This window comes from Trachypithecus francoisi, unplaced genomic scaffold, assembly GCF_009764315.1.
Source record: "Trachypithecus francoisi isolate TF-2019V2 unplaced genomic scaffold, Tfra_2.0 Lachesis_group0, whole genome shotgun sequence".
NCBI classification, from domain to species: domain Eukaryota; kingdom Metazoa; phylum Chordata; class Mammalia; order Primates; family Cercopithecidae; genus Trachypithecus; species Trachypithecus francoisi.
In genome coordinates this window covers 163435335-163452575 of record NW_022681453.1, presented here as the reverse complement: position 1 = coordinate 163452575, position 17241 = coordinate 163435335, and the positions used below count along the sequence as shown (strand labels likewise).

Here is a 17241-nt window from a genome sequence, read left to right as displayed (position 1 = left end):
GACGAGATTATTCCTCTGCTTAAATTTATCATTTAAAAACACCACCCAAAACACACACTTAGGATGCATGAATACAGTTTAACTGCTTTGAATAGCATTTTTAATAGCAAAAATGTGTTTATACTTATAATAGCTTACAACCATCTTTTCAACCATCTTTTTCAATACAAAATAAACATTCATTTTCATATTTTATATTTCTCACCTCTATAACATATACAATAAAAATCCCAGACATTGTTGGCTGGCTGATTCTTGCAAAGAGATGCATAAGTAAACTAGTCAAGTACATCTTAACCATTTTGGGTTTCATTTAGTCAGTCATGAAACAGTAATATACAGACATCATTCTGAAAATTAAGCAAATGAATCTGTTCTCTAGAAAGGCCTTTTCTCTTGAGTTATAGTAGTATAACTTTATTACAATTTATACAAATCAGTAGGTTTTTATTTCCACACCTTCACAATCCCATCTCTAGAAGCAGTTACGATGAAGCCCTGTGTTGTCTGGAATGTGGCGACATCAGTGATGATGTCGTGATGTCCCACGGGCAGGGACTCTGGGCCCCTTCGAGGGGTGTCATCACTTGGTCCTACTTTCTGCTTATTCTGAATTTCCTGTCAGGGAGCAAGCCAGAAGTTAAAAGTCTGTACCATATTCTTCCTCTCGTCAATAGTCTTGCTTCTGAGATACTGTTGTATTTAAGTTAACAACTTTTGTAAAGTAGTCATGCTTTCACAAATACACTGAGCAAAAGGAGAAGAGCCAAAAATGACATTCACAGGGTCCTAGTCATTGGATTTCATGAGTAGCCACTTACAGATATGGAAAACTTATTTTAGGTCAATATTCTGTGCATATTAACTTTTGCCAACATCAAAAGAAAAAAGGGATAGAATATAATCAAAAGAGGTATAGCCAGGCACGTTGGGTCACACCTATAATCCCAGCACTTTGGGAGGCCAAGGTCTCCCAAGTCACAAGGTCAGGAGATCGAGACCATCCTGGCCAACATGATGAAACCCCGTCCCTACTAAAAATACAAAACTTAGCCGGCTGTGGTGGCACACACCTGTAGTCCCAGCTCCTCAGGAGGCTGAGGCAGAAGAATCGCTTGAACCTGGGAGGCAGAGGTTGCAGTGAGCAGAGATCGTGCCACTGCACTCCAGCCTGGCAACAGAGCGAGACTCAAAAAAAAAAAGGTATACATGACCGGAATATAAAAAATACATAGCAGATGTTCTAGCACTTCCAAAGCTCATTAATATTTGTCATGAAGGAAGCACACTTTTATTTATGGAACACCTACTTTGGCCCAGGTACTAAGGGTATATTCTCTCACTTGAAGTTTTTGCCTGAGTCAAGAATACAAACTTTACAGTCCTAAAGCCAGGTTTGAATCCCAGCTTTCTGTTTACTAGCTGTGTGACCTTGAACAAGTTACTTAACTTCACTGTGCCTTTTTCATTTGTAAGAGGATAATAAAAGTGCCTCCTTACGATGTTATAAAGTACATACTGGTCATTTGAGCTATTACTTATATGTACTTTCTTTATGCTTATTTTACCTTAATAAAAGTCAATTTTTTTAAATTCAAGAAAAAATAAATTTCCTAAATTCGGAGTACTCCTCGCTTGGTCATTTATTTTAATTCTGTTTACAAAAGCCATGTTTGTGCTTACAGAAGTTGAATGAAAAGACTACAGTACCTGGACAACTTCAGTGCCTTCAATTATTTTCCTGTAGTAGGACACAGATGGGGAACTAGTACTTCCTGCAACAACATAGGACCTTTCTGGGTAAGCCAAGTCCCAAAACCTAGGGAAGAGGAAATAAATGACAATCTTTATAGGACAATGAGAGGAACTAATAATCATTGGCTTATCTTCATCAATGCATTGTTTTTCTTTTGCATTAGAAAAAGAGGTTTTTATAGAACAGCATACCATTGGTTACAAATAAAGTATTAACAGCTGTCCTTATAAGATGATTTTTAAACATTACAGTGCCATCAGTATCTGTAATAACGTCTTGTAAAAGTATCCATTTTATTCTTTAAGTATTTGTTGAGATCGTGTACCTTATTTTCATATCTGAGCCAGCTGTTAGCAGGATAGGATTTCCATCTGCAGGACTACAGTAGATACCATGGACGCTATGAGGAGAAGGCTTAAAAGAAATAAATGTGGAGTCAAATAAAAGACATCTGTGTATTCCATAAATGATGGTGCTATTTCTAGAGGCAAGTTAACTGTCAGTAGCTTTACAAGCACCTGGTTCCCTGAAGAAATGAAAGACCAGTTATGTATGCCCTATCTACCTCAATCTGGGCTTTTCCTAGTTAAGCTAGATCTCATTGGGGTTCCAAAGAGACATCACAAGCTTTATGGGCTAGCAACTTATTTACCCACTAATGCAGAACACTAGCAAGGAAACACTCATGTAGCAATGACCACATGATACTTGATGTTATTAAAAACCCAAATTTAAACATAACCCAAAAGCCCAACAGATACTGGGTTTGATTAAATGCCTGAAAGTACTTAGAATGTAGGGAATAATATCATCCTTTACAGTAAAAACTGTAAAAACTGAAGTCAAACCTGTAATTCAGAAAGTGGTGGTGCACTGCTGGCCCAGAGAGTAAATCTTCTGTCACCAGTCTCCATGTCCCACATGGACACTTCATTGTTGCCCTGAACAGCTAAAAGAGACAAAGGCCAGAATCTAGACTCAGACAAAGAGAGTTGGGGAAGATTACAACAAAACAAATTGCAGTCCTGAGAGAAAGACAAATCTCTTTCTTTCAGGAGGAGAGACAATATAAGAGGCTTTATTCATTTATTAATATTTACTGAGCCAGTAAATATTTTTACTATGGGCTAGTCATTGCGCTAGGCACTGAAGAAAAGATGGCAAAGCAGAAAAATTTCCAGTTTCATGGAACTTCCATTCTAGTGGGGACAACAGACAAAAATGCAAAGGCCTTTCTGAAGCAGGAGTGTGCTTAGTTGAAAGAACAAGTCAGTGTGGCAGGAACTGAGAATGGGAGATAAGTAGGAGAAAGGGCAGTAGTGCTGGTCACTTTCCATTTGCTGCTCTAAATCTGACCTGAATGAACCACATCAACAAGCTCCTGTACCCCCTCTGGCTGGGTCTGCCAGCCTGTGATAGGCTAAATAATGGCCCCAAAAGTATCCAAGTCCTATCCCCTGGAACCTGTGAATGGTACCTTATATGGCAAAGTGACTTTGCAGATGTGATGAAATTAAGGACCTTGAGACAGATTATTCTGGATTACTCAGGGGGCCCCACATGCAATCATAAATCTTAGACGAGGGAGGCAGATTTGGCAGCAAGAACAGAAAGCAACGCAACAATGAAGATGCTATGTTGCTGGCTCTGAAGATGAAAGGAGGAGCCATTAGCCAAGGAATTTAGTTCTAGAAGCAGGAAAAGGCAAGGAAATAGATGTTCCCCTAGTGCCTCCAGAGGGAATACAGGTCTGCTGCTACCTTGATTTTGGTCCACAAAACCCATTTCAGACTTCTGGCCTCTAGAATTATTAAAAAATAAGTTGTGGTGTAATAGGAAACTAATACATGCCTATGGGAAACCGCAGCAGGAGATCAAAGGGAGAGAGGGAAGAAAGTCAAATCATTCACATCAGGCTGGTTATATCCCTCATCTCAAAGTCACTGCTCCTTTCAAGGCGGCCTTCTCTATTCCTTTCCAAATTCAGTAACCATGCCCTCCTCCCCTCAAGCCTTCTACTGCTACTCTGCTGTTACCAGCCCATATTACTGTGCTATCTTTTGTAATACCCCTACACCCAAACCTTTGTAAACAATTTTATTTGAAAATAAATTCTTAAATTATCCTACCTTGAGTGTGCTACTGTTTCCTGTTAGAATTCTGACTGATAAAGGTCAGGGAAGTGGCAAGAAGGCAGGTCCCATAAAGTCTTTTGGACCAAGAAGCCAATGGGAAGGTACTGAGCAGAAGAAACAAAATGGTCTTAAAAAGTACAGACAGAAGCAGGCTGTGAAGATATTACATTAATAGGGAAAAGAGATGATAGTGGTTTGGACTAGGGAGATAGTGATGGAGGTAGTAAAGAGTGATCAAATTCTGGATATACTTTAAAATAAAACTTACAGGACTGGTTAATGGACTGGAAGTGGGATGAGAAAAAGAACAAGTGAGGATAATTCCAGGCTTCTGAGCACCTAGCTGCCATTTACTGAGAGAATACCATAGGAAGAGCGGGCTAGGAGGCAGTGGTGGAGACACTTAGTAGAGAGGAAATCAAGCATTCAGTTTAGTCAGACATGTTGAGTTTACCAAATGGCTATTAGACATCTTAAGAAAAATAGATATGAGTCTGAATAATAGTTAAAGCATGAGATTGCATGAGATCACACACACAGCCAGTGTAGGAGAAGTGGTTGAGACCAAAGACTGGGTCCTAAGGCAGGCCACAAATTAAATGCCAGGAAGATGAGAAGGAACCAGCAGATCAAGAAGTTGTAGAACCAAGAGAAATGTCCTTGAAACCAGGTAAGGAAAGCATCTGAAAACAATAGAAATCAACTGTTCAAATGGTAAGTCAAATAAGAAAAGGGCTCACAATAACCACAGAACTTGGCAACATGGTGACTTTGACAGCAGCAGTGTATGCGATGGACTATATGTACAAGAAAGGACCACAAAGAGCCTAGAGGCAAGAGGGCTGAGGGGAAAACATAAGAATAATAAGAGCTGCTATTTACCAAGCATTAATTGTGTGGTAGAATATGTACTTTGCATGTTTTATCTCAATTCCCTATAACTCTACAACGCAAGTATTTTTAACTACATATTAAAGATGAGGAAAATCAGTTTCAAGAATTGCCCAAGTGTCACACCCAGGAGTCATACAAGAAAATTTGAGTGCCTAATGAGGGAAGGGAAGGGAAGCTTTCAAGCAACACAAAGGAAGCAGGGCAACAAGAAACTGCAACAGAGAAGGATGAGTCAAGGTTCCTAACTTAGCTCTCTAGGAAGATGGTGGCAGCTGTAACAAAAATAGGGGACACAGGAGGAAGAAAAAAAGGACAGGAGATGGTGGTGGACAGTTAAGAATGGAGAGGAGAGTAATGATGGTGACTGATGAGATCATTTTTGAACATAATAAATATTAGATGACAGTGAGGTATCAGTAGTGGCAACCTCCATAATCAGAAGACAATCAAGCATTCAGTTCATATGTAAAATGAAACTAAAAACGTGAGTTTTGGCAGCAGGTTATTATGTACTTTCCAAGAAAATCTCCCAACACATGAAAGCTAGCCCTCCATCTTACCTGCAATCACCCAGGACTGATACAGAGGGTGCATTGAGAGGCGCCTGATTCGAGCCCTGGAAGGATGACAGTGACTTGAAATTGGCAACTGGAACCTCATGTCCCAACAAGCCATGGTACCACTGCTTGTACCTTAAAGAGAAAAAGCACAAAAAGATTACCATCTAATGATCAAAGTACATCAAGCTGCATTTATACAAATAGAATTAGCTTTTTATGAATTTATTTGAAAAATGCCTTCATTACTTAAAAAAAATGTTCTCATGAAGCTGTCTCACCGGTTTCAAACAGTACCCCTTTGGTTGTTAAATAACAGATATAAAGTGCTTATCATAATGCTACTAATAATAATGTACATTGAAAATGAATAATTTATTAGTTGCTGACATTGTTATTAACTGCCAAAGGCACCCACAAAAACAGAAGCTATTGAGAAGATACAAAATGATTTTGGTATGTCAAAATGTTCAGATTGCCTTAAATACCCAAAGATGTTTTACTGGTACTCAATGATCACTTTACCAATCCCAAAGTAGCAGCAGCTTTGTATCTATCATCAGATTTCAATTGTTTCCATTTGCCCTTCCCTCTTAAACATTCTTTAGACAGGTATATTACATCTTTCTGTCCCTCTGCAGTTTATTCACACAAAAGGCAAAAAAAAAAAAAAAAAAAAAAAAATGCATTCCATATAAACATATAAAAAGTAATAAAGCAAAGGGCACACACTTAACAGTGTAACAAATGTAAGTTAGGGAATCTAGAAAACCTAAATTCAAGCACAGAAGATAATTCCTCTGAATTAGCATGCCAACTAGAAAAGAGTAAGATGTGGTAGTTTCTCAAGCGGCAGGTTCAAAACACCATGAGGGAAAAACGTGAAACTTAAAGGAAGGGGCAGATAGGAAAATAGGCAATGTTGATCAAAGAGTACAAAGTTTCAGTTAGGAGGAATAAGCTTTAGTGATCTACTGCACAGAATGGTGACTATAATACAGTGTATATTTCAAAGTTGCCAAAAGAGTAAATTGTAAATGTTTTCATAGCAAATATGTATGTAAGGTGATAGATTTGTTAGTTTGATTTAATCATCCTGCAATTAATACATGCATCAAAACATCACACTGTACCCCATAAATATATGCAATTATTTGTCAATTAAAAATTAAATTTTACAAAAGCAGCAATCCCATTCTTGGGTATATATATGCCTGAGATTAATGGAAACATATGTCCTTACAAAGACTTATTTGCAAATATTTACAGCAGGTTGACTCCGAAAAGCCAAACACTAGAAACAACTCAGCTATCCATCAACTGAGGGACAGAGGGATACACAAATTGTTATCTATAAAATGGAATATCATGAAACAATACATTTTCTAAAATCCTGCTTAAGCAAGCTAGATCACTTGGTTCATCTTTAGCCTTTGGAGACAAGGCAAATAATAAAGTAAGAAACCATTGCTTAGCTATTCTCTCAACACTACGCACTGTGACAGATTCTTTTACTTCATTAAATCCTCAAAGCTGCCCTTGAAAGGATTAGCCCCATTTGAAGATGAAGATAGCTGAACCTCAGAGGAGTTAAATAACCTGCCTAAAGCTACTGGAATTTAAACCATGTCTGCCCAAACTCAGATGCTATTTTCCTTAAGTCAAGTCTGCTGCTTCACTGGCAGAGTAAGAGAATGCCAGCAAATCTGATCACTTAATGATTATAAAGTAAGGAGGCTCATTTAAGACAAGGACAATGAGGAGACTTTTATGCCTTAGGATACTGATTTCACCCTTTCAAACCTGTTTTTTACTGAAAAAAAATAAAATTGCAAGTTATTTTAACATGACTATGAAAAAAAGAGATGGGAAAAATTACCAATGAACAAAGTGGAAAAAACTGCTTTCACAAGACAGCAATTGCAGGCATTAGTGGCATTCAAAACCCAGTCAATGACTTGAAAGTCAGCTTACCGATGCAGAGCCAGCATTGGTGGATGTCCACAGCAAAGGAAGTGATGAGGCCCGACTTTAAATCATGCTTTAAAGTCCACGCATTGCTTGAAGACCTAAGGTCCCAGCCAACCAGAGAGCCATTCACAGTGGCATAGGCAAGAACAGACTGTGCCCCAGAGTTGAAGTGATGCATATCCACAACACAACCGTCCTCCTTCTGATCTAGAATTCTAGAGAAATACACAAAGCACAGACGTTTCCAGTCACTGAAAACATAGCACTAGTCTCCCTTTAAGATGACTTTATATCCTATCCATAGTCAAGAAACAAAAGCTATGTGACTCCATCAAGCAAATGAAAGCTGATACATTAAAAAAAAATTCCAGATGTAGAGAAGAATTGCAAAAATAGTAGAGTTCTTGTATATCCTTCACTCAAGCTTCCCCTTAGGTAAATAACTTATATAACCATAGAACATTTATCAAAACTAAGAAATTAACCTCGGTATAATACTAGTAATTAAAGTACAGAATGTATCCTGATTTTATCAGTTTTCCCACTAGTGTCCTTTTACTATTCCAGGATCCAATCCAGGATAATACAGGGCAATATTAAATTTCTTCTAATCTGTGACAGTTCCTCAGTCTTTCATGACCTTGATATTTTTGAAGACTACTGGTTATTTCAGAGAATGTTCCTCAATTTGGGTTTGTCTGACATTTTCTCATTATTATCCTGAAATTATGCCTTATTGGGAAAGATATCACAGAAGTGATGTGCTCTTCTCAGTGCATCATTTGAGGGAGGACCTGATGTTAGCATGTGCAGGTTAATTATCACTTAGCCAAAATGCTTGCAACCACAACTGTTTCAGATTTTTGTCTTTTTGTTTTTTTTTTTTTTGAGATGAAATAACATAATGAGGTATCTTGGGAATGGGACCCAAGTCTAAACATGAAATTCATTTGTTTCATATATACCTTATACACATAGCCTGATGGTAATTTTGTACAAAATACTTTTGTGCAGGAAACACAGTTTTAACTGCAACCTGTCCCATGAAGTCAGGTGTGGAATTTTTCACTTGTGACATCAAATTAGCATTCAAAAACTTTTAGTTTCTGGAGAATTTTGGATTTTCAGATTAGAAATGTTTAACCTGAATCACTTATGATGTTAACTTGAACCATCTGAATTAAGCTGGTGTCTGCTAGGATTCTCCATTGTAAACATTTTTTCCCTTTATAATTACTCAATATTTGGCAAAAACACTTTGAGACAATGCAAAAATTCTGTTTCTGCTTTAACTTTGGCCCACTAATTTTAGCATCCATTTGAGGGAGCATGCCTGTGGTGAGCTAATGGTGACTTTTTGTTTCCCTCAGTCCTTCTACATTACTTGACTGGGATTCTTCTGTAAGTTGTCACTTCTTCCCCAGAAACTTATTTATTCACTTATTTGTATGGATTCATAGATATTTATTCTTTGAGTTACAATCCAATACTACAGTTATTCATTTTGTTGCCCAAGTTGTTCCAACTTTGCCCACTGGAAGCTCTTTCATGTCAGCTCTTGTGCCCTTTCAATATATATATATATATATTTTTTTTTTTTTTTGAGATGGAGTCTCACTCTGTCGCCCAGGCTGGAGTGCAGTGGCCAGATCTCAGCTCACTGCAAGCTCCGCCCCCCCCGGGTTTACCGCCATTCTCCTGCCTCAGCCTCCCGAGTAGCTGGGACTACAGGCACCCGCCACCTCGCCCGGCTAGTTTTTTGTATTTTTTAGTAGAGACAGGGTTTCACCATATTAGCCAGGATGGTCTCGATCTCCTGACCTCCTGATCCGCCCGTCTCGGCCTCCCAAAGTGCTGGGATTACAGGCTTGAGCCACCGCGTCCGGCCTCAATATATTTTTTTTAAATACTTTCTAATTTTTTGACACCACAAGATGCTCCAAGCTTATGTTTTATTTTCCCTGCCCCACACACCTGGAATCAACCAGTTCTAGAAGTACTAGTTCCTTTTATTGAAGAATGTATTTAGAAACAAAAATCTAGGCCCTATGTGTTCACTGCTATGGCAGTGTGCCTGCTTCTAGTTCCTCTCAATGGCCAGAGCTAAAAGATATATTATGCATACTACTTCAGGCATGTGGACACATCTATATTTCTGTATCTGTTCGTGTGTTTCTATACATGTATATATTTATGCCTATGCATATACAAATATCATGAGTCCATACTGATAATCTCCAACTCCTATGCAGCACCAGAGTTCATTCATCTGTAATACCTTTCTCTAACAGTGACAAACCTAGCTCCCGTAACTACAATATATTTACTTATTTGTTCAACCTGAGTACACAAACGAAGGGTAAAGTTTCAGATTTGTTAAACTTGAAACTTAAAATGAAGTTGTTAACCCTGTGAAAAACAACCAACTAGAATACAATGTTTGAGTTGAGTTCCTTGTGTCATTAGCCTCCCAGTATCAAATTTAAAAACTGTTTTGCAAAGTTACTCCTTTATTCGACATGCCCTTCAATATGATTATGTGATTCACTTGTAAAATAGATTAATTTGTCATAGACTGCATTCCATCTTTCCTCTTACATCCTGGTTAACTTTTTAAATTTTACATACGTTAAAATTCACTTTTTGTGGTATACAGTTAAGTGTGTTAATTAGCAAAATGCATTTAAGATTCATCAATGTTGTTGCATGAGTCAATAATTCATTCCTTTATAATGCAGGTTATTATTCCACTGTATAAGTGTACTAGTTTTTTTCAAGCTGAGGCATTTTTAAAACTAAAAAGAACACATAAAACATTGGCCAGTCTCCTTGATTCATACATATCATGCATTCACACAGGTAGTTTTGGTTTTATCTTATAGATCAGAGGTCAGCAAACATCATCTATAAGAAGTCAGATTGTAAATATTTTAGGCTTTGTGAATCACATACATTCCTGTTGAATACTATTTTTATTTTTGCAACCCTTTAAAAATGCAAATATCATTTTTATTTTATGGACCATACTGCAAGCTGTAGTCTGCTAACCCTTGGATAAACAATTGTACTTATAAATATTATAATTTGGACCATATTTCCCCATTGAGGAGTGATGAAAAATCCAACTGCAAAGTAAAACGTAAAATGGTTCCTTCCACAAATTCTAATTAGTAAGAGCTATCTATGACAACAGTTGATATAACCAAAACAATCAAAGACTTATGACCTTATGGCAAGGTTTCTTTGAAGCACACACTGTGAGGCAGAGTAAAAGCTAAACATCCTGCCAGTCTCCTTATCTAGGTAGTTAACGTTTGCTTTAAGATAGTAACATTTACAGTGAGAAGTGCCATTGGCTGAGAGAAAACCGTGTACTGAATGTGCATGTCTGTCTGTGTGTGTGGCCTCTGGGCTCAGTCATCACATAGTGCACTATGCCAAGTTATTAAATAATTTACATGAAACTCAATAGATATGTTACTAGACAGGCATCATCTGCTGAAACAGATTTTCTTAAAAATGGGCAGGTATTTTACTAAAGGCCATAAAGAATATGTCCTGGAAAAAAGCTGCTTAAATCTGTTCAGTGAATGTGTGGAAAACCTTTTTAAATGCAAAAGCAAAACAAAACAAAACGCCCAGGTGACCCAACAAATATCCCTTTCTGCCTTAAGCTACCTAATGGCCATGGCTTATCATCCGCTAAACAACTCCTCATTTTGCTTTCTTCTATGGGGTCCACCACCTCCACCTGGCCCTTTTAACCACCTTGCTTCACCTGGCTAACTCACACCTGGTCTTACCTGTTGTCTTCCCTTTCAAGCTGGCTCCTGTTATCCATGTAAAAATCACCACACTGCACTGAAATTGTCTGTTCACTTGTCTATTTCTCCCACTAGACTGTAGATTCTTAAAGCATAACATGTCTTTGAAATCTTCAGTGTGTAACACATATTGGTCAGTCAAAAATTGTTCTGCTTTGTCTTTAAATATGTTACCTTGCATGCATTTAATCTGCAAGCAACCACAATTTATAAAAAATGAAGAAAATTCTTAAATAGAACCACTGCTATTTTGTTTTAAAATGAAAAGCAAATCATCTGTCTAAATGCTCTTCTCCATGTCCCCCTCAACTTCAGAGACTTTAATGCCAAGTCACGGAATGCTGACATTTGAGTTTTCCTTAATGAAGAACACTCACATTCTCAAAATCAGGCAGAGCTGTGTTTTTAGTAACTGAGACAGAACATATAACTGGTAATTTTAGGTTATTCAGACAAATTCTAGACTCGGATGAGCTGCAAGTTCAAAGCTGCCCCTTTGACCTCTTGACAAGTTTGCAGAAGGTAAGATACATAGGTATCATCTTCTGAGACTAACCACATGTGACAGTTTTGAGCTGGAAGCACATTTTTAAAATTTGATTTATTTTATGGGCTTAAAAAAAGAAGTGCAATGTAAGAGGCCCTCAGTTGATCCCAACTACATTGCAGGGTAGAAAGAAGAGTTAAGGTACTGTAGTGCACTAAATACAATGTTTAAAAAAGACAAAAGATAGATACCTGCTTTGTAAAGGATGGATTTTAGGAGACTTGGGCAACTTAGAAGCCTCAATTCCAAGAAGCTGGACAGCACCATTATCAGATGCTATGGCTAAATAGTGGGAGCCTTGGCAGAATGTGAGCGTCTTGACTCGACCTCCAATTCGGCTGTATGTAAGAATAGATCTGAATGAAAGAAAAATAAAATTCATTTATGAAACAACATCACTGCTAATGTTAAATATCCACATGGCTATTAGCAAGCAAAATTATTACTGTGAGGTCCACTTAATCTCCCTGATCTCAGGACAAAAACAAGAATTTCCTCTCAAAAGAACTGTTACAAAAATCACCTTTTCTTCTTATATTTTCAAATGGCCATCTGCACACACTTCTCTCTCCTATCATAGACTATCCCTCCTTCTTTTTTTTTTTTGGAGACAGTGTCTCACTCTGTCGCCCAGGCTGGAGTATAGTGGCCAGTGGTGCAATCACAGCTTACTGCAGCCTCGACCTCCTAGGCTCAAGTGATCCTCCGACCTCAGCTACCCTGGCAGCTGGGACTACAGGCGTGTATCACTATGCCTGGTTAATTTTTTGTAGAGACACAGTTTCGCCATGTTGCCCAGGCTGGTTTTGAACTGTTTTCTAATGAGAACTCCCACACTTGTGGTCCTAATCGTAACTCCTTCAACTCTTGAAATATCTTAAACCCTCACTCTTACACCCTTCAGTTATTCCATCACACAGCTTGGCACAGAAGGAAAAGCACTGGCTTTGGAATCAAGGACTTCCACTACCAACTACTTACATGATGTTGATCAAGCTACTTAATCAGTTGTATGCCTCAGTTTATCCTTGACCTATTTCCCTAACTGGACCACAGGGAAAATCAGGTAATATGTAAACCATAAAACATTCACAAATGCAAAATTATAATATTCAGTCTCTCCCACACATATGCTGATCTCTCAAGCTGTGTTTTCTACTCTCTTTCTTTAAATTCACTGCCAAACTTTTTGAATATATCATCTACACAGGGGACTTCCATTACCACCAACTCCCTCCTCCATTACCCTCCACACAGACTGCAACTTTACACTTCTAAGGGGCCATACCTCTAAAAAGTCAAAAGCCCCTAAACACTGAACACATTCATCTATCTTGTGTAATTTATTTCACTTTATTATAAAAGTTAATGCATATTAAGTGCACCAAAATACAGAAATGTAAAAACATTTATAACAATACCACCCAGAAACACTATTAACATTTTGTTACATATCTTTCAAAAGGTTTTCTATACATATTTACACTTGTTTTTTTAAAAAAAATCTGTAGTACTTCATATATTTTATCATCTCTCTCTCGTTGTTTTTTTGTTTTTGTTTTTGTTTGTTTTTCTGAGATGGAGTCTCGCTCTGTCGCCCAAGCTAGAGTGCAGTGGCACAATCTCGGCTCACTGCAAGCTCCACCTCCCGGGTTCATGCCATTCTCCTGATTCAGCCTCTGGAGTAGCTGGGACTACAGGTGCCTGCCACCAAGCCCAGCTAATTCTTCTGTATTTTCAGTAGAGATGGGGTTTCACTGTGTTAGCCAGGATGGTCTCAATCTCCTGACCTCATGATCCGCCCACCTCGGCCTCCCAAAGTGCTGGGATTACAGGCATGTGCCACCGTGCCCGGCCTAGTTGTTTTTCTTAATAACAGCTTTGCTGAAATGATTTTCAAATACCATAAAGTGCATTTTAAAGTGCACAATTCAATGTTTAGTATATTAACAGATTTCTGCAAAGATCACCACTAATTCCAGGCCATTTTCATTAATTATAAGAAATCAAAAAATAAACTGTCCTCATACCCATTAGCATTCATTCCCTAGTTCCCCCTCTCCCTAGCCTCTGGTAACAACTAATCAACTTTATTTTCTATGAACTTCCCTGTTCTGGACATTTCATATAAATGCAGTCATACATTGTGGTCTTTTATATTAAGCTTCTTTCACATAACATAATGTCAAAGTTTATGGTGTGATATGTAATACCTCATTCCTTTTTAGGCTGAATATTATTCCATTGTACAGCTACATCACATTTTGCTCATTCATTCATCTGCTGATAAACATATAGGTCATTTCCACCTTTTGGCTACTATGAATAATGCTGCTATAAACATTTGTGTATAAGTCTTTGTGTGGACATATGTCTCAAACACAATGCCTACAGGGCCCAATCAGTATTGTAGATGAGTAGACAGCCAGTGACAAGCAGTGGCAGAGATGGGGGTACCAGTGTGCTTGGTCTCTCACACACACTTAGGCTTTCTCTCCCCGTCTCTTTTAATATTGACATATCACCAAATTTACCCTTTTAAAGGGCTTTATAAATAAAGTCACCACATTTTACAACTATCACCATTATCTAATTCCAGAACATCTTCAGCATACCCAAAGGAAACCCTGTATCCATTAGCTGTCTCTTCCCAATGCTCCCTTCCCCCAGCACCTGGCAATTCCTAACCTACTTTGTGTCTCTATGGATTTACCTATCTGAATACTTAATATAAGTGAAATCATACAACATGTGGCCTTTGGATCTGACTACTTTCACTTAGCATACTGTTTTCAAGGTTTATTCACATTACAGCATGTAGCAGTACTTCGTTCCGTTTTATGGCTAGTTTTCCATTATGTAGATCTACCACATTTTATTTATTCATCACATGATAGAAATTGTGGTTTCCATTTTTTGACTATTATGAATAATGCTGCTATGAACATTTGTGTACAGATTTTTGTGTGAACATATGTTTTCAACTGTCTTGGGTATATAGCTAGGAATGGAATCATAGGATCATATGGTAACTCTATGCCTACCATTTTGAAAGGCTACCAAACTGTTTTCCAAAGTTACTGCACTATTTTTACATTCTCACTAGCAATGTATAAAGATTTCAGTTTCTCCACATCCTAACACTTGTTACTGCCTTTTTTACTGTAGCCATTGTAGTGGGTGTGAAGTAGTATCTCACTGTGGTTTTGATTTACATTTCTCTAGTGACTAAGGAGCGTCTTTTCATGTGCTTAATTGGTCCTATTTGGAGAAACATCTATTCACATCATTTGCTTTTTAATTGGGTCATTTGTCTTTTAATTGTTGAGTTGTAAGGTTCTCTATACATTTTAAATAATAGATATTTATCAGATATATGATTTATAAGTTATTTCTCCCATTCTGTGGGTAGTCTTTTCACTTTCTTGATAGAGTCCTTTGAAGCACAAAGGTTTATAACATTGAAGTCCCATTTGTCTATTTTTTCCTTTGTCACTTGTGTTTTTCATGTAATTTCTCAGAAATCCTTACCGAGTCCATGGCCATGAAGATATACATGTCTACGTTTTCTTCTTTTTTTTTTTTATTATACTTTAAGTTCTAGGGTACATGTGCATAACGTGCAGGTTTGTTACATATGTATACTTGTGCCATGTTGGTGTGCTGCACCCATCAACTCGTCAGCACCCATCAATTCATCATTTATATCATGTATAACTCCCCAATGCAATCCCTCCCCCCTCCCCCCTCCCCATGATAGGCCCCAGTGTGTGATGTTCCCCTTCCCGAGTCCAAGTGATCTCATTGTTCAGTTCCCACCTATGAGTGAGAATATGCGGTGTTTGGTTTTCTCTTCTTGTGATAGTTTGCTAAGAATGATGGTTTCCAGCTGCATCCATGTCCCTACAAAGGACGCAAACTCATCCTTTATGAGTCTACGTTTTCTTCTAAAAGCTTTATGGTTTTAGTTCTTTCATTTAGTCTATGATCCACTTTGAGTAAGTCTACTGAGATTCATCTTTTTGCATGTGGAAATCCTGTAATCCCAGCACTGTTTGTTCAAAAGGCCATTCTTTTCCCCATTGAATTATCCTGACACCTCTGTCCAAAAAAAATGATCATCAATGTATTTCTGCATGTCAGTTCTATTCCATGAATATGACACAGATATACACATAGACATGATCTATATGTCTATCCTTATGCCAGTACTCCACTGTCTTGATTTACTGTAGCTTTGTAGCGAGTTTTGAAATACAGAAGTGTGAGTCCTTCAATTTGGTTCTTTTCTTTCAAGATTGTTTTGGCTATTCTGAGTCTCTTATCATTCTTTATGGATTTTAGGATTAGATCATTGATTTCAGGAAAAAAAAAAGGCAGCTAGAAATTCCAAAGAGATGGCATTGCATCTGTACATCGAGAGGTCTGCCATCTTAATGATATTAAGTATTCCATTGCATGAACATGGGGTTTCTTTCCATTCATTTGAGTCTTCTTTAATTTCTTTCGATGATCTTTAGTATTTTTCAGTATACAAATCTTATACTTTCTTGCGTAAAATTTATTCCCAAGTATTTTGTTCATTTTGATACTACTATAAATAGATGGTTTCTTAAATTCATGTTTGGACTATTCATTGCTACCACATGGAAATGCAAGTGACTTTTATATATTCATCTTGTAGTCTGCAACTTTGTTGAACTTATTAGTTCTAGTAAGTTTTAAAAACAATTATTGTTTAATTATTGCTATTTCTCATGCTAGCTGCTAACAGAAAATTTTACTTTCTCCTTTCCAATTTGTATGCCTTCAATTTCTTTTTCTTACCCAAATGTCCTGGCTAGAACCTCCAGTACAGTATTCAAATGAAGTGGCAAAAGTGGACATTCTTGTCTAACTCTTAGGGGGAAAGCTTTCAATCTTTTACCATTAAGTACAATGTTAGCTGTAGGGTTTTTTGTGTAGATGGCCTTTATTCATTCTTTTCTATTACTAATTGGTTTGTTGAGTTGGTTTTAATCATAAAATGATATTGGACTTTGTCGAATACTTTCTGAGAGTTTGTGAGATGATCGTTTGGTCTTTACCCTTTTTTCTATATTATACCATATTATACCATATTAATGGTACATTATACCATATTAATGGTACATTAATTGATTTTCATATGTTGAACCAACCTCATATTCCTAAGATAAATTGTACTTGGTCATATTATTTTTTACATTTTGGATTCAGTTTACTATTATTTTCCGGCAGATTTTTACACCTATATTAATTATTGATATTGGTCTATAGCTTTCTTGTGAACTGTTTACCCGGCTGTGGTAGCAGATTGACATCTGTCTCAAAGGATGAGTTAAGAAGTGTTCCCTCATTTATTTTTTGGAAGGCTTTTTGAAGGATGGATATTACATTAGTTCCCTCTTATCCACAGCATTTTTTTTTTTTTTAGACAGAGTCTCACTTTGTCACCCAAGCTGGAGTGCAGGGGCGCAATCTCAGCTCAGTGCAACCCCCACCTCCCGGGTTCACTTTCCCTAGTTTCAGTTACCTG

At 37.5% G+C, this 17241-nt stretch overlaps 1 protein-coding gene across 2 annotated transcripts in view; it reads right to left on the bottom strand.

The window, feature by feature from the left end:
• Positions 1 to 72: 72 nt before the first annotated feature.
• The window catches only part of PIK3R4 (phosphoinositide-3-kinase regulatory subunit 4), a 75058-nt gene continuing 57889 nt past the window's right edge, over positions 73 to 17241 (bottom strand). For both annotated transcript variants that reach the window (XM_033212690.1, XM_033212691.1), the window contains 7 exons: positions 11876 to 12040; positions 7317 to 7528; positions 5346 to 5477; positions 2605 to 2705; positions 2082 to 2170; positions 1711 to 1819; positions 73 to 618 (listed from right to left, as the gene is read on the bottom strand). In XM_033212690.1, coding sequence (XP_033068581.1) covers positions 448 to 618; positions 1711 to 1819; positions 2082 to 2170; positions 2605 to 2705; positions 5346 to 5477; positions 7317 to 7528; positions 11876 to 12040 — 979 coding nt within the window. In that variant the 3' untranslated portion in view covers positions 73 to 447. The remainder of the gene's footprint in view (positions 619 to 1710; positions 1820 to 2081; positions 2171 to 2604; positions 2706 to 5345; positions 5478 to 7316; positions 7529 to 11875; positions 12041 to 17241) is intronic.